We start from the raw sequence: 25,803 nt of genomic DNA, 5'->3' as shown, positions 1-25,803 counted from the left end.
ATTGCTTTGATTACTCAGAAGAGAAGCTGATGATATCATTAACTAGATGACAGATGCACTTACTGCAGCAGGCTAGCACACCCAAGAGGCACCGAAGAGCCCAGGTAACTCTGATGTCCTGAAATGATGTTTCGCACCATGGAACAGACATGCTTGCAAAGGCATCAGTACTTAAACTTGATTGCACACACGAGTACAAAGACAGGAGACTGTATGAATAAAAAATATCTGGTAACCACACTTGCTGAGAACAAATGCTTTCCAGTAGCTCCCACAGCCTTTTGCACTAAGGTATCAGCTGAAGCAGACCACCCTGACACCTTGTCTGCACAAGACACTGACCTGAGGAGCGTGCTGGTGAGCTCCAGTCCCTGCCATCACAATTCCTGCCCTTAAAACAGTAAGAACACAAATGCACCATCCACGGTGCACCAGCTCTAGCCCTTGTCTAGCAGTCACCAAGACAGAAATATGGGACAGAGCAATCATGTCTGAATTAACAGGACAAGTGTCAAGTAATGGGAGGGGGGGGCTGAATCCCTTAGAGGCACTGCACCCGTAAGAACCTGAGCTGCAGTGCTCAAACTGCCAGCAGCTTCTCACCAAGTTCTGTACATACAAAGGACTTATTTTCAAAAGATTAAGTAAGACTGACACTTTGATAGTCCTCAGCTAGTCTCCCTTGAACAAAATGCACAGCTAAGTTTTCCTCTACAAACTCTTAAAATTACTTATGTGATAGTTTATAAAAGTTAAATGATTTCCTATTAATAAATAAGCCATACTGGCATATTAACTTGAGGACTGTTTGCCATACCCGATGGATTTGCTCTTTCTTCACTTTCTATGTTTATGTATGAGAAAAAGCTTTATTTCCAATCTTGCAAACACACACACGGGATTACTCTAAGGACCTCAAATTTATAAATTGCTGGTGAACTCTGAAACTTAGTAACACTTACACATAACAGTCACAGGCGCTGCCCTACGGTAACGGAACTGTACTCTGCATATTTTAATTCATTAACAAATCATTTCTCAATGACCCAGTTGTTTCTTAGGGATGACAAAAGAGCAATTGCAATCCTCATTGTCGTGTTCTGCTAGAAAGGCACACTAGCCAGTTAATGTTTAATACGGACTTAGGTTAGTAGAGAGGACCAAACCCTCCTTTCCCCTTACACCTTTACGTTGCAGATGTGATTGTCACTTCAAAACAAAACAACCACAGCAAAACACAACCTCTATCTCCCTAAAATAAATCCTTAACCCCTAAATGGCCATTACTCTGACACGAATCCACTCATCGGGTCCCTCTGCTGGGTTCCCATGGGGTGGCTGGCAGAGCAATGCCACACGTTGGGCTGGATCCTATAACCCGGGCTGGTGGCCCAGTGCTGCCAGCAAGAAGTGTCTCTTGTCACCAGCACATCACCAAGTGTAGGGCGGCTGGCGGCAGCATCCCCAGCCCATTGCACAAAGCTAGGCCAAAAGCAGCTGTGGAGATCCAGCCACAGGGCACGGAGCTAAAGTTTATCATGTGTGGGCTGAGGCCTCTTTTCCACCACCCTGTTCTTCCCTTTATATAAAGGAGGAAATTGCATTTTGGGGCTCTGAGTATATGCTAATGATGAAAAGTAAGACTAGAAGCTATGATCAGATCCAGCAGAAGTGTAGCTGTTACTCTGAAGACTGTTTCTATCCCCATATGTAAAAGATCACCTGAACAAAACTATTTCAAATGAGTCTGTAAATAATAAATCTTCAAGAAAGGCCTCCTGCCATCTCCCCCAAACTTCAAAATCAAGAGGTAATCTCATGGCAGTCACAGAAGAGCACGGTTTGCAGTACAACAGCTACTTAATTCCAAGATTTCTGAAAGCGTTATCTTTCTAAAAAAAATTCTCTAGGATTTTTACTTTTGAGGGTCAGAAAAAAGGTCAACTTCAAAAAAAAAAAGTGAAAAGAAGGAGATAAAAAAAAAAAACAGACAGCACTTGATATGGAAAGGATGCATAACAAATGCATTTAGGCCTTCCTGCTGCATGACCAGAGGCTTACAAACAAAGCCTTTATCTCGCAGTGTCTAGCTGTTGGGGGTTAGTTTGCTTCTGTGTTGGGGTGTTGGTTTGTTTGTTTTGTTTCCTTCCAAAGGAAGAACTGTCCGCAGGCAAAAAAAAAAAAAAAAGATGAACCTGTTATATTCTGAAACAGCTGTGCTGACAACTAGGATATAAAAGATAGCAGAGAACACTGACTCTAATACAGAGCAAATGAAGACCAGTGAAATACAATTTCACACAATATATTTTAGGGCAATGCTTAGTGCTGCACAAACTATGCTATCTTAGTGCAGTATTTCTGTATCACAAACTGGTTTGAGAGCACATGTATCTATAAATATACTTTTAATTAGCATTTAAACTACAGTCAGAAATCTTAAAAGCACCTAGTTAGTTGAATATCAGGAAACATTAAGATCAAGGCATTCTGGTTTGAGACAGTCTAATTTGCAGTCAAAAGGGTGCCTCTGAATTTTCAGCTATCCCCCAGCAGCATTTCTTGGGTCCCCCAAACTTAAAGATTCCTCAGTAATTCCATGGGGTTTTAACTTTTATTTATCATTTATTTCTAAACAAACAAAAATAAAATACAAATGGTAAAGCTTATACACTTAAAATAAACATTCTGCATTTAAGTTTCCATCATAGTCTATTGCTTAAATCCATACCAATTTTTCTAAGGTTTTCCTTTACAGACCAAAAGCACTAAGAATTAAGGACTGCTTAAGATCTTTCAAATCTCAAGTTTTTGGATTTCTAAAGGCAGCAAGTGTTCACAGATACAACTGGCTTGAATAAAAATTATGTTATAAATATCAATGATAATCAAGTTAACTTCAGTATTTATTTTTCTTTATAACATTTACAGTGCGTATGTTTAGAAGGTGTTACAGAAATACTTGATAGCTATGTCTAATACACGCATAACTGCAGCATGCAATGTCTAACAGCTCTGGGGGCACTGTGCAATTCAGCATGAATGAGATCCCCTCCTTAAAGGCTCTCTAGGATTTGGGAATACAGCTGGGCAAAACATACCTTCTTATCCATTTTCCCAATATTTTTAGATTCAAGCCAGTGAGTCAGAACAAAAAATGCAAACATTCCAGCAAAACTTGGTTGCAGCGTATTAGGGTTTCACTTTCATCTACCATTTCTGTACAGAAAACACTGTCTTCTACACACAAGCCTTGAAAAAAGGCAATATTAAGTCTCTAAGAACTCACTGCTTACTTATCTAGCATTCAGCAATATTAAACCTGCTAAAATGTAACTACACCCAACAGAAACCACTCTAATTGGGCAAGCCATGGAATGAACAGTGAAAACAAAACAAAAAATAAGAAAAAGCAACCAACCAACCAAAAAAACACACATCCCAAACCCTTAACCACATTGTATCTTCTATCCATATATCAAACTACCTCATTGTACAGAACTGGGTAATATTGGAGGAAAAGTGATCAAGTGATAAGAGGCATAGAAGTCAGCAGCATAATCAAGAATGGGAACCACGTATCATGTATTACTAACAAAACAGAAGGGAACATCTTGCTTATTCTCAACACTAAACCCTGAAGAGCTAGTCAATTAAGACTCCCATATCCTCCTGAAATAGTTTGTCACTGTAAACAGAAGCAACTGCTAACACAGTAACATTGACATCTTAAATAGCTGGGTTCACACAGTAAGGTTGTGGATGCTTTTTGCTTCATTTTTTAATTTTAAATCTTTCTGTACTTACCTGATGAAAACTCAGTCCACGACTTCATGCATCAATTTTCCCTGCTGCAGTTGATGACACCAAAACACCATAAAAAAAGCAAGGAAGGAGGCTTCCTAAAGCAATTAAAACAGTGCTAATGATGTCATCAACATCCTGAGGAGGAAAGATCTTAATGACTATCTAAACTACAGTTTACAACATCTCTAATGAAGATGATTATACACTATCCTTAAGATTAGTATTTCCTAAATAGTTTGTCCCCTGCGGCACTCTCCTACCCCAAGCATCAGAATGGATTCCAGTATTATTTGTTATTCTGTGCAGTGCTTAGAGATTCCCTTTAACCTGTTCAAAATAGACATCACTGCTGTGTTTTTGGAAAGAAATGATGGCTAATCATGCCCCCACAGAAAGAAAAGAAAAATAATTTAAATAAATCCACTATTGAGGATATTTCTTCCCCTGGAAATTGTCTTATTTCTCAAGAATCAAAAGAATTGCATGGGGGAAAAATTCCTGAGATGCCACGAACCAATTCTTCCCCTGGAATTAATCAGAAGCTCAGCATCTCTCAATATTTTACTCGTAAAATATTTCTCTCCTTTAGATATTTAATTGCTGCACTTTTCCCTGATGCCTACCTGTAAACAGTGCTGGTATTTGCTCTTCCTCTGTCTGTCTTAATATTGTACCTATCATCAAAATTGAACTGAAACTGCTTCAATGCAAACTTGTTTTTCAGAACTAGACTCTTGTTTCTGAATGACTTAACTAAACCAAAATTCTTTTTAAAATGCAAGGTCATAATAAAAAAAAAATACAGAGGAGCATGTTTTAAATTTCCTCAGTTCTTCCTATATATTTTCAGTTTTCAAAGACTTAAGCTGTTCAAAAAAAGAAATTAGATAGCACGTTTGGTAACATATGCATCCAATCACTTTTACAGAGTGCCATCACAAAACCAAATTGATACAATTGATACTAGACCTCAAACCTTCGAGAATGGTTATTGAAATAACGTGAACAAATATGATAAGTGTGTTATAAGCAAGGATCAAATTGGAGGAGGTAGAAAAACTTTCAAGCTTAATATCTAAATGCCATTCAAAAGACATTCTCTATGTGTCTTACAGCACCAGTGCAGCAACACACATTTGGGCTATGCTGTCAGCATGTGCTACTCTTCTCTTTGGCTCGTTAAGTTCAGATAATCAACTTGGAAAAAGAACAGGAACATTCCTTAAAGCTCTGCTATCACTACACAAAGCACCCAGCTAAGACGTTGAGATGAGAAATAAAATGAATGAGGTTTTCGTAATGCAGTTATTCGGCTTCTTGCAAGGCGTGATAAAAAGAAATTTAAAATGACTGAAGTGCCAAAATTAGTTTATCACAGTAGTGATTTACAGTTATGACTATGCTCCAAAATGGACTGAGAAGTCTAGCCACAGGGTTATTTTTAAACCTTCTAAAATTCTGGTGGGTTTCACTTGATTCGTTTTTCTCTCCTCCCCCTAAGCCCTCCTTTTTAATGGGTTGTAGAACTTTATTCTCTCCACTTTCCAAAAAGCAGCCATTCACATCTGACCAAGACCTAAGTAAGTTCACTGTTTAGAGATCTTCTGAATAGTGCTTCCAGCATTTTTGTTTTTTGTTTTATCTTCATTATTATTATAAATCATGAGGTTGTTCCTGGTGGCTTCCACTGTCGTCAGATGACCTTTCGCACATAAATTACTTTTGCACATGAAGTTTTCTGTTTTGCACAACAGAAACATGGAGGGCTTTCATGCACAGTAACAGTTGCTAAGAGTTCAGAAACTAGCAGTACATGACTTTTTTTCCTCGTTTCAGCTATTTTCACATCTGTTCCACAATATCCTGCATTGCTCTTACTCAATTTTTAAAAAGGTAGACAAAAAAAAAAATCTGAAGGACTTAGGTTGCAATATTCAAAGTATCACCAAAACAACAGCAAGAAAAAAGAACTAATAATGAAGCCACCAAATAAGTGGTATACACTTTCCTTCCTTCCCCCTTTCATATTAATTGCAACCATGTTATAAAGAAGTCCAGGCAGCACCCTCACTCCTTGAAAATGCTGGAACTTCAAGTTCTCCATCCAAAAAAAAAAAAAATCCTCTATTAACAGTATTTTAATATAGATTCATGATACAGAGAAATGAAGAAAAAAACAAACACATACACACCTAAAAATAATAAAAAAGGAGATGAAATTAGGAGCAAAGAGAATATTCTTGGGACACACAAAATCTTTAGCAATAAAGGCACATGGGAACAGTAACTGAGTTGTTTGTTGTATGGCTTCACTTTTGCTCCCCAACCCGTTTTGAATCAGGGCCATGTATCGCAATTTGCTGTTCCACAACTCTTTTGCATGCCTTTTGTCAGAACTCAGCATTAACATTCTTTTAGAAGATAAACACTCTATTTGCAATAAAATATTTTAGATCCTTGGATAGTAAAATACGTATTCCTTTTTATTCTTCACTGAAAATTGCATGAGATTAAATCTGTAAGGAGAAGTGATGGGAAGTCTACAGGCTACTGTGAAGCAGCCTCATTTGACACACAGCTTACAAAAATTACACAAGTTTACTCATGTTCCAATATTAAATATGTCTTAAAGGCATGAGTACTGAAGGTCTATGTTTATGACGCATGACATTCCAGTATTAATAACTCTACTATTGATTGCAGTAATGCTGAAATTTTGTTCAGTGTGATTGCTGATAAAGCAAACTCACTACACCAACCTCAGCTCACCCACTGAATTTGATCCCCGTGGGTTTATACCCCCCTTCCACCCACACACTGAAAGACAACCACCCCCCACCACGGGAGCCATGCCCAAGTACAATACACAAAACAGAACTGATACAAAAACTCACTTTCACTGGACAACATCTAAAATATGTAAATACCTGTTCCTGCAGGTCGTAGTCATAGCTATCATGCAGCAGAAGACTGAGGACATACCGAGTATAAATCATGGCATCAATGCCACACTTCTCTAGCTCTTGTCCCAGCCAGGTCTGCACTGGACCCAAAGCATGTAGCAGAGACATTTCAGAAACAGATACAGGGCCTGGATAAGAGCTTGAGGAGCTTTCAGATGGCAAACCATCCACAACAACTGTACAGATAGGGCGCATGAATCTAGGTGGTTGGCATCCTTATAACGTGAAGCATTTTCTGTAGTTGATATTCCGTCGGTATCTGGAGGTGATTTTCACTCCAGTAAATAGGAGAGAGGCTTGACTTCTAGGACAATCATTTATATTTCCTGGCAGTTAGCCGTCTAGAGACGAACATCACTCTTCAGGCATGACCAGTGAATAAACTAAATCCTAATAGCAAACACATATGTAGATGTGTTTTTCTACCTTAATTTCACATTGAGGCCAGATGCAAGTCCCCAGCAGGACCTATAAAGAGGAAAAAATGAGAAGTTGTGATATTAGATATCCATACATGAATAATATTAAACAGAGAAAAACAAACAAAGTCAAAAGTAGTCATTTAGATACTGCTGACTCCACCTATGCAGTACAGCTGCTCAGCATCCTTTCCAAGAGTAACAGGCATTATTCCAAGTTTAAAGGTGACTTCAGAAAAGGCACTTTCTAATGCAGAAAGACAGGCTCCTTCATCAAACGCTTCACAACTAATGCATTGTTTGAAATATGTTTGGCCCAGCTTTACAAGCAAGTTGAGGTTTTACTACTTTATCAGCTGAAAAGAGACGCTTTGAACAAAGAAATTCACTTCAGTTGATATCAAACTACATCTTTTGCATCACTACAAAACAATATAATCCTACTGTTTTGATGTGATAACCATTTATGAAACAAACAAAAAACAAGCATCATGCTTATAAAACACTGAAATTATGAAATTCATCTGGCCAGGAGTTTCATCAGACCAACAGAACTGTTTCTCACACCCTATCACTAAATAGTTGCTATCGTTGGGTTTGGGGTTTTTCTTTTTCTTTTTTTTTTTTTTTTTTTTTTAAAAAGTTTCAGTATTTTCTTTGCCTCAGGCCAACAGAGCATTTCATCATGCAAAACCTGTCCACATAAATATATGAATTTCTGAAATAACTTCAAAAAATTTGAGCAGAATTGATGCATGTAAGAATTAACATTCAACCTTCAGTATGTAACTGAATACCCCAGCCTTGCCTTAGCACACTTACACTCTAACCCATATTTTAAGATAGAAAATCCAGTCTAAGAGTGAGAACACCTGTAACCCCAAATCAATTCTGGCCAAGTGAGGGGCAGAACGTGCAAGCCCCACATGTGGAGGCGTTCTCTCCTCTAACCCTGAGGAAGGCAGGTCCTGCAGGAAACAAAGCCTGAAGGAAAGGAAACAAGAAGCCTGAAGCATCTAAGCAGTACCTCCTGCTTTGCTTCAACCCCCTGCAAGATGCTGGGAGCAACTTGCTCACAACAGCCATCACCTAAGGTAACTGAACAATAGGGTGCAGGTAGCACACGTTTGGGGGCCAAACAAAAACTAAAAGGTGCCTTTACAGCTGACACCTATGTCTACAAAACAAAAGATCACAGTTTTTAGGAGTTACAGGTTTTTCTTTGCATCACTGCCCCAGTACAGCTGCATATTCCAGAGCTTTACTGAATCAACTGTGACAGCATCAGGGGAAAAAAAAAAAAAAAAAAAAAAAAAAACAGGCAAAAAAAGCTCTATGATCAGTTGCTACAGAGCTGACAAAAGCCTACCCTACAGTTAAAGCCACCTCATGGCTCCGATGGAGATCTCCGTTTGAGTAAGGAAGTAACACAACAGTATTCAGGCTGTGTCAGTAACATCTCTGTATTGGTCAGACTCTCACAGGCAAGCATAAATAACAGTACAGTGAAACACCTTGCAAAGTTGTTTGTTTGTTTGTTTGTTTGTTTTCTTTCTTTTTCCCATTGGCACAAGAAGAGATGTGGATCTCTTCATGCGATGAACACTGCCATGCTCATTGCTCCCCAGACATTACATTTTAAAGATCTGGGGAAACTGCCCTCCTGCGCTGTCTTTTTTGGGGCAGGGAGCAGCACTAGCTGAACGTTCAGGAAATCAGCACTGTTTGGGCAGAGCTGGTAGAAAGTTCCACTGGGGCGTGCAATTATGAAAAGAGGGAAACAAACAGGAAAAAAAAAAAAAGGCAAGGGGGAGATAGTAACCAAGAAACGTGTTGCTTCTAATCCTGTAGGTCTCTCATCTACCTCTCATCTTTTCTCTTACAGCACGCAGAGAGTGGATGGGGGGCAGAAGACACATCTGAAGCTGTCAGTGGTTTGCAAAGACACCATCAAAACGAGTCCAGGGGAGAACATGGGAAGGGCTTGCTTAAGGTGGTGACATTTTCCACTGAATGCTTTGACTACCTGACACACAGCATAGCAAAGGGCTTCTGGAAAATGAGTCGTTTCAACCCAGAGTTACTCAGACACATGGCTACATATTTAGCATCTTGTAAGGACTCAGTTCATGCTTCAGCTTTTCCCTGAATAAGGTGAAAACACAGCCTCTCTTTCCTATCTTGACATGTATTTACATGAGGCATTTGAGGACTTCAGCTGCTGAGATCTATTGTGACAAAGCATCGCTTTGGCTGACCAGCTGCAGTACGCCTGGCTTTCTTAGATGGGTGGGGAGAGGCAGCAAGAGAGACAGAGATCATCGCTGGAGTTGAGAAACAGACAATGAAATTTCTATGATGTTCAAGTACCGGTCAAGCTTTTTTGAATATCACATTTCAAGTCCTCTTTTTAACATTATTTTATTATGTTTCAAAAAAAAAAAAAAAAAAAACTAATATAAAAACTGGAAATTGAAAAAAAATTGAAATAGTCTTTGAGAGTTCTCATGTTACAACTGTCTCGAGTACTTTGCTTTACAAGAAGTGCTAAGCACCTATTCCCATTATGTTTCAGAACAAAATTCTGTGCAAACTGGGAAACATTTTCCCAACCCAGCACTAGACAGAGGTTTTTCATATCAAATCAACACATGTCTATCAAATAGCAAACATTTCTGCTAACAGATGCGAAGCTCAACTTCACAGGTAACATTATCTGAGAAATAAGTCAGCATCCCTTTCTGATCTCTTTCACACTGTCTCGTTAATACAGCCTCCATCCTCACGATGGTCACAGCTAACCTGAACACAGACACGACAATGCAGCTTTAGGAACTAGTGCAGAGCTTGTTACATTAACTACCAGCTTGGAAAGAATTCCCTGTTTCCAGCTGTAAAATATGATGGAGGGACATGCCTTGTAATGACAATTACTAAATATAAGTCTACACATATCTACCAATAGTTTGTGAAAACTGTATTGATTACTTACGAATGCCAAAGTCAAAAATACACGATGAAATTATTTCGAAAGAGTTTCCCCTTACCCCACTAACTAGCACATCTTCTTTTTCAGTAGCCTTCAGTTTTTGTAGCACCTACCAATGACCTTCACAAGGTCAGTGACAGCCAGCCTATAAAGTGTCCTGTGCAGGAAAGAGACTGCAATATTGTGTAAATAAACACTGACTTCACCACTTCGACTACTTTAGAATAGATTCTCTTCCTCAAAACTTGACTCAGTGTGATAACCACTAAACGTTCCTTGAACCCAAAAAACAAACAGCTGTAGACAGTCACTCAGTTTTAGTATGCTTACACGTAGTTACAGCAAAGGCAACAGCTCTAAGTGTTCTGTAGGAAAAAAAAAAAAAAAAAAAAAAACACAGGAGGAGGACCAATGGTATGGAAATTGAAGCTGAACGCTCCACGCCAGTCCCTATGATGCTGTCTTTTATGGTAAATAGTCTTTTTTGAAGATAAAATCTTAGTCTTCCTTGTAAGCAAAATGGGATGTAGCTATTGTTGTGACAAATTCATAAAAATAATTCAGAGCATCTTGAGCCACAAAAATACCTTCGTGACAGTTGTGTCTACAGATAAGTTTTATTCTGCAAAATTACACTAAGATTACTAAAGAGTACAATAAAATAAAGATGTAATTAAATCACTCTTCATTTAAACTGACGCAGGCCCACCCAGAAAGTGCTAGCATCCCAACAGAAAGAGCAAACTCTACAAAATCACGCCAGGTGAGACATTTCCACACCTTCACCAACTTTTTTCTCCATCATTCCCTTTTGTACAAAAAGCAGTTATTTTACAGAACTTAAGAGGGAAAGTTGGTTCTTTTTTCCCCCCAATCGTTTCTAATCTTGGAAAACAGTGAACAAAGCCAAACCACAAAACCCACTGAATTAATCTAAGGTTGCCTCATCTGTATTTTATCTGCACCAAGAGGCCCCTGAAAATTACATTTATATGGCAAGGTTCTGAACAAACACCTTTAAATGAAAAAAGTAAATAGACTTCATGCTTTAACAAGCTTTCCTAAAGATATACCTAATATCAAGACTTAAAGGAGCAGAAAATATTGGAATAGAAAAAAAAAAAAGTGCCTTATTACTGTCCTTTCAGTAAACTAAAGGACAAGACTGCTTCTTGTAGATCATAAAAATATAACTTAAAATGAGGCAAACCATTTGCAGAGTTAAGTTCATAATACCAGGGTCCATACCCAACTGGAAAAAAATAATAGGATCTACAATAGGATCTATTTCTTTGCATAATCTGCAAATAAAGACTCTCAGGCAACAAAGCTTTCTTACACACTGCTGTGCACCTTCTACAGAGAAGTCAGCCTCTTAGATAAAGCTACAGATGCCACCTTCCTCCCTCCCTCCATTCCCAGGAGGGATAACCATCACACCTGGGCCTCCAGAGCTTCATTCTCGATGTTCACAATTAGACTAAACCTTGTCACACAGTAGTTGTCCTAAGGGTTGTTTACACAAAATTTCCTCTAATAACTGGTGAAATGTGCCAGCACACGACATAGTTTACAATTAAAAGCTCTCGTTTTTGAAAGTTGGGTTTTCTTTGCTTCCATCTCTGACAACGTATGACAATTTTTCAAGGAATGAAAAAGCTATTACAGAGTTCTTTCTTTAAATGTGAATATCAAAGTCCACTCTTGTTAACTTGAACATAAATTTTAGCAGTACTTTTCCCCAGAATAGTTTTATTAAAAGCCAGCAAACAATCCTTCCTCTCCCCGACAACTACACATGGGTAAATCTGCAAATCCTAATTAGTATAAATCAAAAGTGAAAATTTTATCATGTGTGGTCAGTAACACATTAAAAGTTATGAATTCACCTAAGTAACTTTCAGTCCCCCTCTAAAAGACTGATAATCAAAAGTACTGTCCCATCATATGATGGTAACAGAAGTCCACATTTTCTCTGATGCATTATGGAGGAATCATCAATTTTACCATCATTTGTTTTGTTTCTTTCAGTGAAAAATCTCAACAAATCCTTAATATGCAAACCAAACAGTCACACACAGGGGAAAGCACTGTCAAAGCCCAGAAACAAAGCCTATTTAAAAATCCAGTGAACAATGGAATCTGTGTCCTTAATGAATTTCACATGGCATTTAAAAGACATGTGAATCCAGAAGAAGCTGTTATTTTTTAATCACATTCTTTGTGAATCTAAGAAATTTGGCTGTGTTGTCTTCAGAGCAAGGACAGCCTTTTTGTGTGTTGGCGACGGTTGATGTTATTGTACAACAAATAGAGCAGGGACTCGATTCATGACTAAGGCTCTGAAACACTATCGTATACCAAAAAAATTGATAATGCTTGTGCTGGAAACTAATCTCTCCCTCCATCCCATTTCAGACAATTTCTGCCACAAAGCTTCAGTAGCCTTGTGTCACAACAAGCACAGATTAAAACACCCAAGTGGAATCAAAGCAAGGAGTGCTAAAGTAGTCGCAGACATACACACAGCTCTTTTAGATATTTAGGATTAACTTTTATATATACACTGAATTCCTTTTTTTTTTTTTTTAATAAATAAATAAATAAATAAATAAAGTATTACTGAGAAATGCAAGAGTGGTACAATTTTGTTTTCACAACGGATGTAGGTTCTAGAGTACCTCAGTCAAATCAGAGAAGCACACACGGGACAGAAACCAGTGAGTGGCTGTCACTGCAGGATTTTTTTTCCTTGAATAATCTGCTCACCTATTTTCATAACGCTTATCCAAATGAAAATCTGAAGCTACTAATCCTGTGTAAATGCTTAATGGAATTACTCAAAGAATTCATGAGTTACCACATAAGCCTCATTTTCTTAGCGAAGAGAAAGAACGCAGATATAACCAAGATGACACAAAGGAAGGCATGAGCACAGTTCTGTAGGATTTTGCACTGGGACCTGTGTTGCTTAATAAATTCATAAATGACCTGGAAGAAGGGGTAAGTGACATAGAGAAGAATTTAGCAAGTTACAGCAAGCTAGCAGGGACTGTGAGCACAGAGCAACTGAAAAACTGCAGGACTTTATGAAACTGAGCAACTCGGCAATAAAAATCAAACAAAATTCCACGTAGATAAACTTGAAGGGAGACCAGGCAGGAATAAAACCCTCGTGCTACTACTAATAAGCTCCTTATACAAAACAGTGAGCTTTGAGCTCACTGCTCACCGCAGAAACAAGCTCCTAAGTAGTATGTTGGAAACTTCATGAAACCAGAAACGAGGAGCCAGCAGCAGTCAAAAGACCAAACCACATTACAAAACCAAAGCCATCTCTGGCACCACATTCAGGTTTTGCCCACTCGCTATACACTGCTGCGATGGATGCACCTTTAAATTATCCCAACCCGTGCTTAACACACACATACATGAACAGTGAGGAGCATGAGGTAGAGATTGCACTGGCTTGGCCTGGGCTAGAATTAATTTTCTTCACAGCAGCTCGTATCCTGCTATGTTTTGGCTTTGTGACCAAACCAGCCTTGATAACTGGGGTGCTGGAGCTATTCAGGGCGGTGCTCACACCGTGTCAAGGCCTTCTCTGGCTCTCAGGCTGCCTGGCCAGCAAGGAAGCTGGGCTGGGAGGGGGCAGACCCTTGACAGCCGACCCGGGTGGCCGAAGGGATGTCCCATGCCGTGTGGTGTTGCACTCAGCAGTAAAAGCTGGGGAAAAGACGTGGTGATGGGGGAACAACACAAAGATGTTGAGAGTTGGGGCATCTACGCTCCCACGTACCCATTACGCATGAAGGAACCCTGCTTTCCTGGCAATGGCAAAACATCTGCCTTCAGGGGGAAGCAGCGAGTTCATTCTTTCTTTTGCTTTACCCATTGAATTGCCTTATCTCAGCCCACAAGTTCTCTCCCTTTTACCCTTCTGATCCTCTTCCCCATCCTGCTGGGAAAAAGCGAGCAAGTGGCTGTGCGGTGTCAGCTAACCCACAGCAGCTCACAGAGCCTCGGTCCTGTGATAGCAACACAGCCTTGCCCTCCCTGGATAGGGACCGACTGCAAGAACTACATACAAAACTTCACACAAGAACTATGAGGAATTCCTTGTCAGATTCTGAGGACACAAAACATACATATTTAGATGAGCTCCAAACAAAATTGAGGAGAGGTCCCTCAAAAGTTTCCAACTAGGCAAACCACATCGGGCTCAGGAAATCCCTTTAAGACTGAGAACAGTGCGGGGCAGAGGTACTGTTCGGGAGAGGTATCCCAAATATTCCCCCTGTTCATTTTTCTTCTGCAACAGCTCACTTACAGATGCTGCTGCAGACAAGTACTGGATTTGACAAAGCCTTTGTCTGCACCAGTACAGTTGTTCTCATAAAACATTCATGTTCACCATAATACAAGAACACCACTCCAAAGAAAAGGAGCTGGAGGAGTTCAATTAGCTGATCCACTCGCAGAGCTGCGCATTAACACACACGAACTTTGTGACAAGATGTCAGAACATCAATCCTGCCGGAGAGCAGAGCGCTAACGGAGCTGGGGGGAACAGTCACGGAGGCCTGCCGAGCCAGCCGGTGAGGCGCCTGCACAAGGTTCAGCTGCACAGCTGAGATGCCGATATTCTTGGTGAGCTGGATGTAGTCTGCTTCCTTAAAATGTGTAAAATAAACTGGGAGATGTACAATTTGTTAGTTTAAAAGAGGCAAGATAGAGGGAAAAGCACAACCGAGCAGCAAAACCTACGGACGCTGCAAACAGTCACAGCACACTATGTCCATCGCATATCAAAACTTCTTTACTTTCCAGAACGACAAGATCTGGAAGTGGCTTCACAGGCTGACTCTTTTGAAAGGGTTCCTATTATGTACAGCACACTTCTTAGAAGCGCCTTTACATGGTGAATACATAGGAAGTGGCTCTCCACTAACAGGACGTAGGGATGCAACTCATGAGCCCTATCAGTCGGCAAGTTTTGCAGAACCTCTTTTAACAGTGTCTTAATATTTTACTGAGCAAATTCTATCTTCAAGACAGAGTATGGTTGTCTCAGAGCATCGCTCAGGAAACTTTCAGGAGATCAAGGCTCACTATCAAAGATGTATTAAAAAAAAATCCAAAAGCAGTAACTTCATTTTACAGCACATAACCAGTACATCCATTCCCATTAACTTCAGGGAGTCTGGAGCAGTTCTGACAGAGCTCACACAGCTGATAAATGAAGCAATTTCTGGTACCACACATCCGTTGTGTGGCCGTACCAGACAAGTTTAAGGGCAGCTAACTTGTAAACTGCTCCCCTCATCCCTGCCAAAACTACCACATCTCCAAAAGTTTCTGTATTTGTTATAAAAATGCCTTTTGACTATTAAGAACACCTTCAAATATTGATCAGCTTTAATAAACCAAAAGATGTTTGTAGATGTATGAAACTACAGGAGTGAAATACTGCCTCACTGGCCAGCCATCATTAACATTGGCACCATTTACATCATTTCAATTAGAATTTGTCCAAACGAGGTTAGCCATCTATCAATACAATCCTAATAATTCTCTTCACAAAAAAAATAAAAATGTAGGTATACTGCCACGAGAAAGCCTTTTTTCCAGTTTAGTTTATTACTGTCCAAAACTGAATTTTGAACTAAAGTTAAAGCTTTTGAACTAAATTTAGAAGTGGTGCTTGAATTAAGTTTTACTTGTTTAAACAAGACTACAGCCTTTTTAAAATCCTATCTGTAAAAAGCAACATGTACTCACATCACCTAACTTAGAAATACGATTTTTTAATAAGCTTAAAAATACAAATTGGAATCTATAGGCAAGGAATTTAAGCATTTTCTACTTTAAAAGTGAACTTAGGAAACTACAGGTAACTGACAAAGTTGGAAGCAATTACTATTACTACCAGCACCAGTGCCAGTTTGTGAAAACTAGAAGCGAGGGCTTTTATCCTAGCGGTAACACACTTTCAAGAGAAGAACGACACCAGCAGCAGCACCTTCATGGGGAAACCTGCTGACACAAAAGCCAGGCAGGGTAAACGGCACCTCAGCTGTGCACTGCTACCGTGAGAGGATGTCCCAGCATTTGCCTGGAAGGAACGGGAAAGGAGATTCTCAGCAGTTTGGCCCTGTACAAAACCTATCCACTGCGTGGCTGCACGGATGAATGAGAGCGGTTTGTTGTACATGGGAGAAAAATCATTTCTGGTGGGCAGGTGGCAAGCAGAAGTAAGCGGTCAACTCTTGTTGCCACAGAATTTCTCCATCAGGTGTAAGAGAGGAAGTGGCACTGCCGCCTTTGTGTAACTCAGCAGATTCAGCCTTCAAACAAGCAGAATCCCTCTGCAACAGCAGCTGGAGATGTCACAGTACTGCTGCTGCAGGTTCTGGTAACAGAGAGGTTAACTCTAGCACTGCAGCTAGCCTGCAATATTGCAGATCACCAAGGTGTGGAGAATGCAAGAGGAACACTGGGTGCTGGTTCAGAGGAAGGCATACACGCACCTCCAAAGTGCCACGCCAACACCAGCTTTCCGACAGTTCTGCTGTGTTTCTTTTTCCCAGTGAAGGGTATCAGCATGATTTAAGCGTTTCAATTTCAAACTGCAGGTCTCAGCAGCACACCTCACGTCTGTAACACCCAGGGAAGGCTTGGATGGACTGCTGCAGGGCCGGAGAGAAGTCCCTGTCTAGCTGTAACTTCAAGGAGGAGACAGCTAGTCTTTTTTGTTCAGACCCCTGAGAATTTTTTACAAGGACATATTTATCAAAAGCTCTATCTTTTCCTACGTGCATGTACAAAAGCAGCAGACTGCACATTACTGATTACTATCATCACTCTTTGATAATTCTCTCAGGTTTAAGAAAAGAAACAGAGCTAATAAAAAACAAATCCAAATATATAACTAAGATCACCAAGGAGGCACGTTTTAAACCCACCGAGACACTTATCTTCAGGACTTTTGGCACGTAAAACCTGTAAGCTTCCTACCATTCCCATCTCAATAGACCTACTAATTTTTCTGCCACGTACAACACATGGGGGCTTTCCAACGCCACCGAGAAGGATGCAGCCGTATCATGGAAAGATCAGACAAATGCTCTCTACTGTTTTGACCCCTCTGCTTCCTGCCTTCTTGATGCCTTGTCCAACTCCTGGAGCGGTTCGAGCCACCTCCTGTGAGCAGCTCTCTGCTGGAGCCTGAACCCCATTCCCAGGCAGGCAGTAATGGCCTGGAGAACAAACTCCTGCTGGCATCCATCGCAGCAGACCTGCCTCCAGATTCAGAGCCTCTCCAAGCACAGACACAGCCACCCGTGTGCCCTACCCGGCTGCCAGGCACTGACTCATGGGGCATCACCCCCCAGTGGCAGTGGTGCCACCCCAATAAAGCATCAGGTGCTCTTCACTGCCCCGTAGCCACCCTTTTCATGCAACTATATAGCATTTAATTCACTTAAAATGAAATTTAGTCTGAGGCATACTTTGCATCTTTCAGCTGGGGAGGGAAAAGGAGAATGAATTATGAATTCCAGACATGCAATAGCTCCTGTCCATTTAAAGGCAGAGGTATTTCTCCAGCTATTTATACCTTCAGAGTCAATAACCCAGCCGTACCCAGCAATGACCACGCTATACGTTTTACTTTATTTCATTAATTTGCATGTGGTTCTTCTCTGAATGCTTACTATTGAAGTCCTCTATATTTGGTTGAGGCTTTCTGTACTTGGTCTGTGATTCAAAGCACTCATTACTGTCTTTTTGAAAAGCTTAAAAAGAGCCCCACGAAGGGTTTTAAAAACAAATATTCTTGCCTGACTATACAGTATTTTCAGTATCTCTTTCCATTAAAAAATGGTATCACAAATTCAGTTGGGAGCTACATATAGAGAAGGTTTTCATTAATAGTTGTGCAAAAATGTCTAATATCTCAGGCACAAGAAGCTCGATGCTAATGAAGAGCTCTGAAAAGCTGAATTTCCGAGCTCTATGAATTAACCAGCAGAGAAGATATTGACTTTGCAGTGAAGAAAATATGGCAGAGCTACAAAGGAAATTGTCGCACTGGCTTTTCCCCTGCACCCTTATCACCTCTGATTTTTAATCTGAAGTATTAGTAAATAAAATGCCATATATTTATCAAATTGAGTATAGAAGCAGGAGACTCAACAATTTTCAACAGAGTAACAATTAAGGAAAGAATTAATATATATTTTGGCATTCAACTGCATGTTAATATGTATTTTGTTCAGTTTATACTGTCACACCCTTGGGGAAAAAAAAAATTCTTCTTCTTCCTTAAAAATGGTGCTGCCATTTGTTGTCATATTCTATCTCACCTATATGATTAGATACATTCCTTAAAAATATTACTGATTATTCAAAAAAAGTTTACAGACTAAGCAGGTAGGACAGGTTAGCGTTGCTTTTAAAACAAAACTAAGCATTTACTACTTCAAAGGACAGCTGCAAAATGTATTTTTACTGAAACACAGAATATTTAACCATCACCGCAGAAAATCTCTTACAAAAACACCGGCTCAGCATTATATTACTTCTCTTCAAGGAAGTTACTGTGCTGTTAACCAAGGTATTTCTTTCACAACTCAAGTTCAAAGTTACTAAAAACTGGAACTCTGAGGTTTTTCTCAAGCCGATAAGATATCCTGTTCAGAGTAGCTGGTGAAAAAAAGCACATCTACATAAATGTGAAAATTAAACTAACAGCTGGGCCTCCAGAATCATTTTATAACTCATGTTACCCCACACAACTCAATGTGACCTCCAGCAAAGCAGTTCCAAAGACTTCAATAGGAGACTTAAGGCAAGAAGCCCTCTGGGTTCTTCTGTGCCCTCACTGAGTGCAGCGGCCAGGGAAGCAGCAGAGTGAACTTCTACCCCAGAAGACAGCACCAGAATGAAAGTCACTCAACAGCAACCTTTAGCTAATTAGTAACAATCATTAGCTCAAAACCTTCAGCCAGCTGAATTAAACCACCATGAAAAAGCAGAAGCTATTTCTTCAACTTCCTAAGGAAAGTCACCGCTCCGACAAACCGCTGGAAGCCAGCTCTGTTCCTTTCAGGACGCTCCAGCACCCCAAATTCCCTGTCCTGTTTTAAGGTTGCACTCCCACTCAGCCACAGTCTTCAAATTTGTTTCAAGTTTGTAATAACAGATTACGGTGTCACAAGGATTTAGTGAGAATTAATTACTCATTCAGTGGCAGCAATATGTATTCCTGATTTCTTCATTAGCGATGCTTTGAGCAGCCTTTTTCCTTTAGGCTAATAAAACACTGGATTTTCTTAAAAAGCATATATGACACATCCTAAATGACCAAAATAATTTCTTTAATCACTCTGTGTATGTTTGAGCATGTTTTGCCACTTTACTGTTAAAGATTATCTCAATCCAAATCTTGACTAAGCTAACATTACCTGGGATAACCTTGCAGAGCATACCTTGCAACTCAGCCCCGCTGTTCTGATGGGAAAACTACACAATCTTATGAAAACGGCTTTATTTTCTCCGGCCTTCAGCTAGCCCCTAATCTCTTACTCTCTTATCTCTGCACTTTCTTTAACAGGACGCAAAGCCCCTCCTGCAGCACGACTACACAGCTCTCCTACAACCCGGTTAGCTCATCTAACCGAGTCCCCAAAACAGCAGCGAAAACCCAACCCACACCCGATTTAATAACATATGAATGGCTGAACAGCTCCTCCTTTCCATCCAGCATCTCAACCACGGGCACGTTAAGATGCAACAACGTGCTTCGATTCACTCCGTCACACAGCTGATAGGAAAATGCCGGTCTCGTCCAGCCCAGCCCAGCCCAGCCCACCGAGCACGCCTTATTGCCTCGGTACTCTTACATTAACTTACTAACAGCATGGGGAAGATTTTTCTTTAAGTTACAGAAAGTACAAAAAACAATGTTCAGATTTTATCCCTACTACAATTTAATTTTATTTCTAAATGTGTTTTTTTTTTCTCCTTTGGCACAGAGAATAAGTTTTCACCTGCAATCCTTTCTCGAGTAAGACCCAGAAAGTTACAGCCATGAGTAAAGCTCGCGTTGACTGTATGTTTGAAACCTCCTCCTTGATGCACTAAATCACGGAAATGAGAAATTTAAACATTCCCAAATTACATTAAAAATGAAAATTTTTACAGCAAGCCTGCATACAGACTATGCATAAACTCAGCAGGATATAATTAAACCTACTGTATATAATATCATAACAGTAAAATGAATTTAAATTAATTTACACTCAACCAAAAAAAAAAAAGTTAAAAATGAAATTAAATCTATAATTGAGCATCCACGCTGCTTCCTTGGAAATAAAGCTCTTGGAAGGACGGGTGCCCAAGTGGAAATACAGATACTAGGTTATAAGCAGAATCTAAATAACCAAGGAATAGTTTGATGGGGGTAAATCCAGATACTTGCATGTGAAATTAAAAAGGAAATAGCACATTAAAAATTCAAAATTCTCAGTAGCTTCCAATATAGCTAGAGAATGAACTTTTTTACTGAATATTCAAAGAACAAAAAACCGTCATGGCCAATAAAATGCACATTGGACCCCTCAACAACCATTATAAATGCACCCAAGCAGCTGCTGGGGAAAGTCCAAGATCCCTTACAGTAAAAATGTTGTAACTGGCTGGTATAGATCTCTTTCTACTAAAGCATTTGAGAAGTCCTGCAGTTAGCTGATATTTCTGCCTAGAAAAATCTGGTAAATGGTTTCCAAATTAAAAAGAAAACATGCTTTTCCCTCATAACAGCCAATTTTCGTTTTATCTATCTACTCAAATGCAACCGAGCATTCAAATATTCATTTGAACATTTTTATTTTGCATCACGAAATTAACTTTACTGAGAAAATTTCTTGGGAAAAAAAAACAACACACAGAGCAAGGCAAACAGAAGACAACTCATTTCAGTAATCACATTTCCAAATGACCTGCGCAGCCTGTCGTTGGTCTTGGACTGAAGCGAAGGACTCCAACTTCTGTCCCCCAATACAAAGTACCCCAAGAAACAGGGCACGTTAAAGAGCTTCCAGAAGAAGATCTGCATTCCAGGCTCCACAAGCAGCACAGATAACTAGAACAGTCCCTGCTACTTCTCTTAGCCTACAGGAATCCCAGGTCTTGCTGCCCTCATCACATTCTGCCTCACCAGACGTTGTTACTCATCATCTTACGGTAGGAAGTTATTACCTGCAGTTACTAGCCATTAGTTGTCATTACCATTACCCAATTTTAGGGGCTCCACACAATCATTCCATCGGACATGTATGAAACATACACTATCAATGCATGTCTTAAGGGAGAGAAAAGGATAGGAGGAAATAAGGGTCTTTTTCTCTCACAATCCGCAGATACCCCTGGATTTAAATACATCTATACATACATTCTTTGAATATATTAACATTTAGATGGATTTTAAGGAAATATTTAGCACGTACCACTTTCAACATCCACCATTATGCATTTTGTATGCTTCTTTAAGCAGAGTCTAAACCAACAGATGATTTTGCTGGGAATTAGCTAAATAGATAGAAAAAGTCCACTCTGACTCTACAGCACTATTCCTAAAAACTCGGAAAATTCCACAGAAAATTCACCTGTGCTAATTATAAAACCAACCTCTTGGCTTCCTTCGTTGCCCCTATTCACCTAGGAACAAGATGCTCAAGAAGGACAAATGGAGTTGATGCTAAGTTATGAGCAGTATCTAGATCTTCCTCTGTCCCTGTTCCTGCTAGAACGCCCAGCAAGCTAGCAAAGCAAAATGCTGACATCATTTTACCCCTATGGAATTTCTCTTACTTGGAAGAATAATGAATAGCAACAAGAAGGAAAGCAATGGGGAGTGCAGGCTGTGAAATCAGCAAATTAAGGTAGCAGATGTTCATGGCCTCCTATTTTTCCTCTTGGGTCACATATAAATCTGTTTGCCCCTTCCCCTCCTTCTGATTCACCTACTGATAAGCAGAAGGGCTACAGGGTCAGGTACCTAATGCAAAGGTGCAGAATCTGTGGTCTGAAATGATCACTGCTGCCAATGGAGCACAAAACAAATGATCCGAGATAAAGTTCCAGGAGTGTACGGGAATACCTGCTAGGCAGAACATGGTGGGGACGTAAACTGCAGATGCTTTCAATGGAGCGTACAAATCAGGATGTCCCCTAAAATCCTTAGCCTTTGAACAGAGAGCACTACAAACAGCCAGCGTGCTACTCATCTTATCTGTTACCTACGTGCCCTCTTACGTCTCGGTGTTGGGGACTGAGGGTTCTGATACACGCACAATGTGCTGTATTGATTGGAAGGGAGGGGTTGCACGCTACCATTTTAGCATATCCATGCTGACAAGAAACAGCAGATGGAGGATTAGTACAAAATAAAATCTGTAGAGTTACATGTCAAGTAACAATCAAGTTACATGTCATTTACTTTTATAGGGAATATTTTGGTCCCGAACAATAAATTTTTTAAGAAGGCCGTTTCAGACCGCCACGGATTGCGAGCAGCCTGCAATACTTGGGTGTTAAACACTGCAGTGGAGTAGTTTGTTTTACACAATTATCTACTGAATCATCGCGAGCTCACTTTTGACAGCCAAGACACCAAATTTGATCGGCAATCTCCACTTCATCGCAGGGACAGAGAAGTAATAGACGGCGTGCGACGGAAGGGCAGAAAGCCAAACGTTTAGATGGTTTACACGGGGAAAAAAATCAACCGCCCGTGACACAGTGTCCTCAGGTCCTGGACCTCCTAGCTACACCCGAAATTACGCCCGGACAGAAAACACTGGAACCACGGCAATGTCTTCTCCTAAAAGGACAAGCAACCCGTACCGCTGTCACCCTTCAGCTGAGCCCCGGGTACTGCAGCGCGCAATTAACACAAAGGCAGAGCGGCGGCGGGCTCCCACTTCTCCCAAACTTTCCGAGGACGCCCGGGCCGTCCGCCACCCCTTTAATAGCCATCCCCAGAAGGAGGAGGCGGCCGGGGGGCTGCGGGCAGGGGTCTCGGGGCCGTGGCAGCCCTGCGAGGAGCTGTAACCTTCGCCAAACCTTGGCCCCCCCCGCCCCGCCCGCTGCCGCTGAGCGGCTGCGGCCCCGCCGGGCCCGCCCCGGCTGCGCAGCTCGGCGCGGCCATAGGATGCGGCTGCCATCAGTCGCCCGTCAGCGCGGCTCCTCCTCCTCCTCCTCCTCCTCCGGAGGCAGCCCGAGCCTTTCTGGCCGCCTTTTGCCTTCCGTAGGCCCCTAAAGGACAATGCTGGGGGGGGGTGGGAAAGGGACCGGGTGAGGGGAGGGGGGGGCCAGGGGGGGAGCGGTCACCCGGCGGGGAGCGGCCCCCGGGCAGGGCACGGCCGCGGGGCTCCCCCCCAAACCCGGCCACCCCCGTGTCCCCCCGGCGGGCTCCGGAGCCGCCTTCCTCTGCCTCTCCTCATCCTCATCCTCCTCATCCTCCTCCTCCCGCTCCTGGCCCACGCTCACCTGCCCCTGCCGCCGGCCGCCCTCAGGGCTCCGCTCGCAGCGGGGCACCCCCGGCCCCGCCTCGCCGCCGCTCCCCGGCCCCTTTTTTGCTCCCCTTTCCCCCCTCTTCCCCCCCCCCCCCCGTTCCCCTCCCCGGCCCCACAGCTCCTCCTCCCCCCCCCCTCCCCACACCGGGGCCGGGCCCCGGCGCTCCCTCCTGCCCTCCTCAGCGGCTCGTTACCTGCCGTGGCGGCGCAGAGCGGGGCCCCGGGGCCTGTGGCAGGCGGAGAAGAAGGAGGAGGAGGAGAGGGAGGAGGAGGAGGCGGCGGCGGGCTCCGTCCCGCTGCTGCCGTCCCCGAGCGAGGCGGGCGGGCCGGGGCCGGGCCCTGCCCCGTGAGGCGGTACGGGCGGGGAGGGGGGGGGAGGGGGGGCGGCCGCTCCGTCGCTAGGCAACAAACCGCAGCGCCCCGGCGGACCGCGCCGCGGGCTCCTCCCTGTATCCTTCCGCCCGCGGGGCGGCGCGGATCCCGCCGCCGGCGGGCTGGTGTAGAGGAGGGATGGAGGGGAAAGGGAGAGGGGGTGTGCTGTGTGGGGGCACGGAGGGAATCGGGGGATTGCGATAGTTTGTCGTGACACGGCTTGCTGGGAGGGGTTGGCGGGGGAGGGTGGGGCTGAAGGGAAGCCCGCCCGGGGAGGGAGGGTGCTGCTGTGGGCTGGGTTTCGTGAGGGAGCTGTGAAACTTTGGTTCCTTGCGATAAAATGCCGCCCGGGTCGGGGCTGTAGGCGCCGCCGGGGAGTGAGGAGGGTTTTAGTATGGTATGGTGGCAGAAGTGGGCCACCGTAGGACCGAAAATACGACAAAAGGCGCACCCGAGTGCTAGTTAACGCGGGTTAGTTGGGAAAATAATAACGCCCTTTTAGGGTGTGCGGTAGGTCTGTGCGTTTCTGGGGTGTATGAGCACGTCCAGGTCAGAGGAAAGTCAACATTACATAAGATGTCAAAGTAAGGCCTCTGTCTGTGCGTAATCCCGGGGTTTGCTTTCCTTTTATTCGCGGCTGAACGTGTGGTTCTCAGAGATCCCCAGCGAGGTATGTCATCGAAACTGGCCAACACCGCGCCTTTTGTGCGAGCAGAGCCTTCCTTCAGCCGCTGGAGCCAAGCTCACTTTGGAAGATTGGTGCCCGCGCCCCGGATGCAGGCCTTTCAATGGGTTAAGTCTGTACATAAAACTATGTCTCATTAACCATGCATGCAAGCCAAGGTAGTAGCCACTGCCTCCCAGCCTCTGTTCGTGACACAAGAGCAGCATTACTCTTAGTAGTTTTCCTTTTTTTTTTTTTTTTTTTTTTTTAGCTAGGCTTCATCTTTTTATAAACGTCCCTTACCAAGCACCTAATTTAGTTGTAAATTTGGCTAGCCTAAGTTTTTTAAAGTTAAATAGGCAGGATTATGTGGCTACATCAGCTACTGACATTCTCCTAAGGGCTGCCGAGGCAGTAATTGATGTCATATGAACGTGGAGCTGATCAGCGCAGTTCCCTCCGAACCTTGTGCGAGTATTCAGGGAAAGCTCAAAAGAGAAAGCAGTACTTTAAACCCCGTGCTAGAAGGGCAGAGTCATTCTCTGAGCTATTTAGTTACTGTTTAAGTTATTTTCTTGTTAAGAAAAGCTGAAACTGAAAACGGAAAAGCTTGGGGGAAAAATCCTGCTGGGTGTTTTCTGCTGAGTCACTCCACTGGTTTATCAAAAGCATTTCACCAACAATGTAATACGACTCGCGCCAATCCAAATCAAAGCTTTTGTTTGTGAGCTGAGAATCTGAATTCCCCTTTTGAAGGTAGAAATAAAATAGTAAAATGTGGGACACCTGGGATTTGTCTATAGTAAAAATTGGCTCCAGTTTAAATCAATTTCCACGTGGTCTCCTGGATGTATTGTCAGTGTATTAGTGATGTATATCACCAGTACAAATTCACTTCCCTTATTTAACAATTTCTGTAGTTTTCTTCTGCGAAAAACTCTGTGGAAGGGCCAGATGCTCCGAATATCAGGGTCCTCCTAATGGGGGAAGTCAGCGCATGCAAACACAT

At 42.2% G+C, this 25,803-nt stretch overlaps 1 protein-coding gene across 2 annotated transcripts in view; it reads right to left on the bottom strand.

Annotated features, from left to right (window-relative positions):
• KIAA0232 (KIAA0232 ortholog) overlaps nt 1–24,026 on the bottom strand; it is a 67,672-nt gene extending 43,646 nt beyond the window's left edge. Inside the window, exons 1-2 of one of the 2 annotated variants that reach the window (XM_032186234.1) lie at nt 23,953–24,026; nt 6,735–7,238 (exon numbers count right to left, since the gene is read on the bottom strand). In XM_032186234.1, coding sequence (XP_032042125.1) covers nt 6,735–6,965 — 231 coding nt within the window. In that variant the 5' untranslated portion in view covers nt 6,966–7,238; nt 23,953–24,026. Of the gene's footprint in view, nt 1–6,734; nt 7,239–23,732; nt 23,750–23,952 lie in introns of those variants that run through there. The other variant, XM_032186235.1, reaches the window with a different exon arrangement.
• Nucleotides 24,027–25,803: the final 1,777 nt, after the last annotated feature.

This window comes from Aythya fuligula, chromosome 4 (assembly GCF_009819795.1).
Source record: "Aythya fuligula isolate bAytFul2 chromosome 4, bAytFul2.pri, whole genome shotgun sequence".
Lineage (NCBI taxonomy): Eukaryota > Metazoa > Chordata > Aves > Anseriformes > Anatidae > Aythya > Aythya fuligula.
Note: the sequence above shows the minus strand (reverse complement) of the source record. Positions and strands in the feature narration are given on the sequence as shown.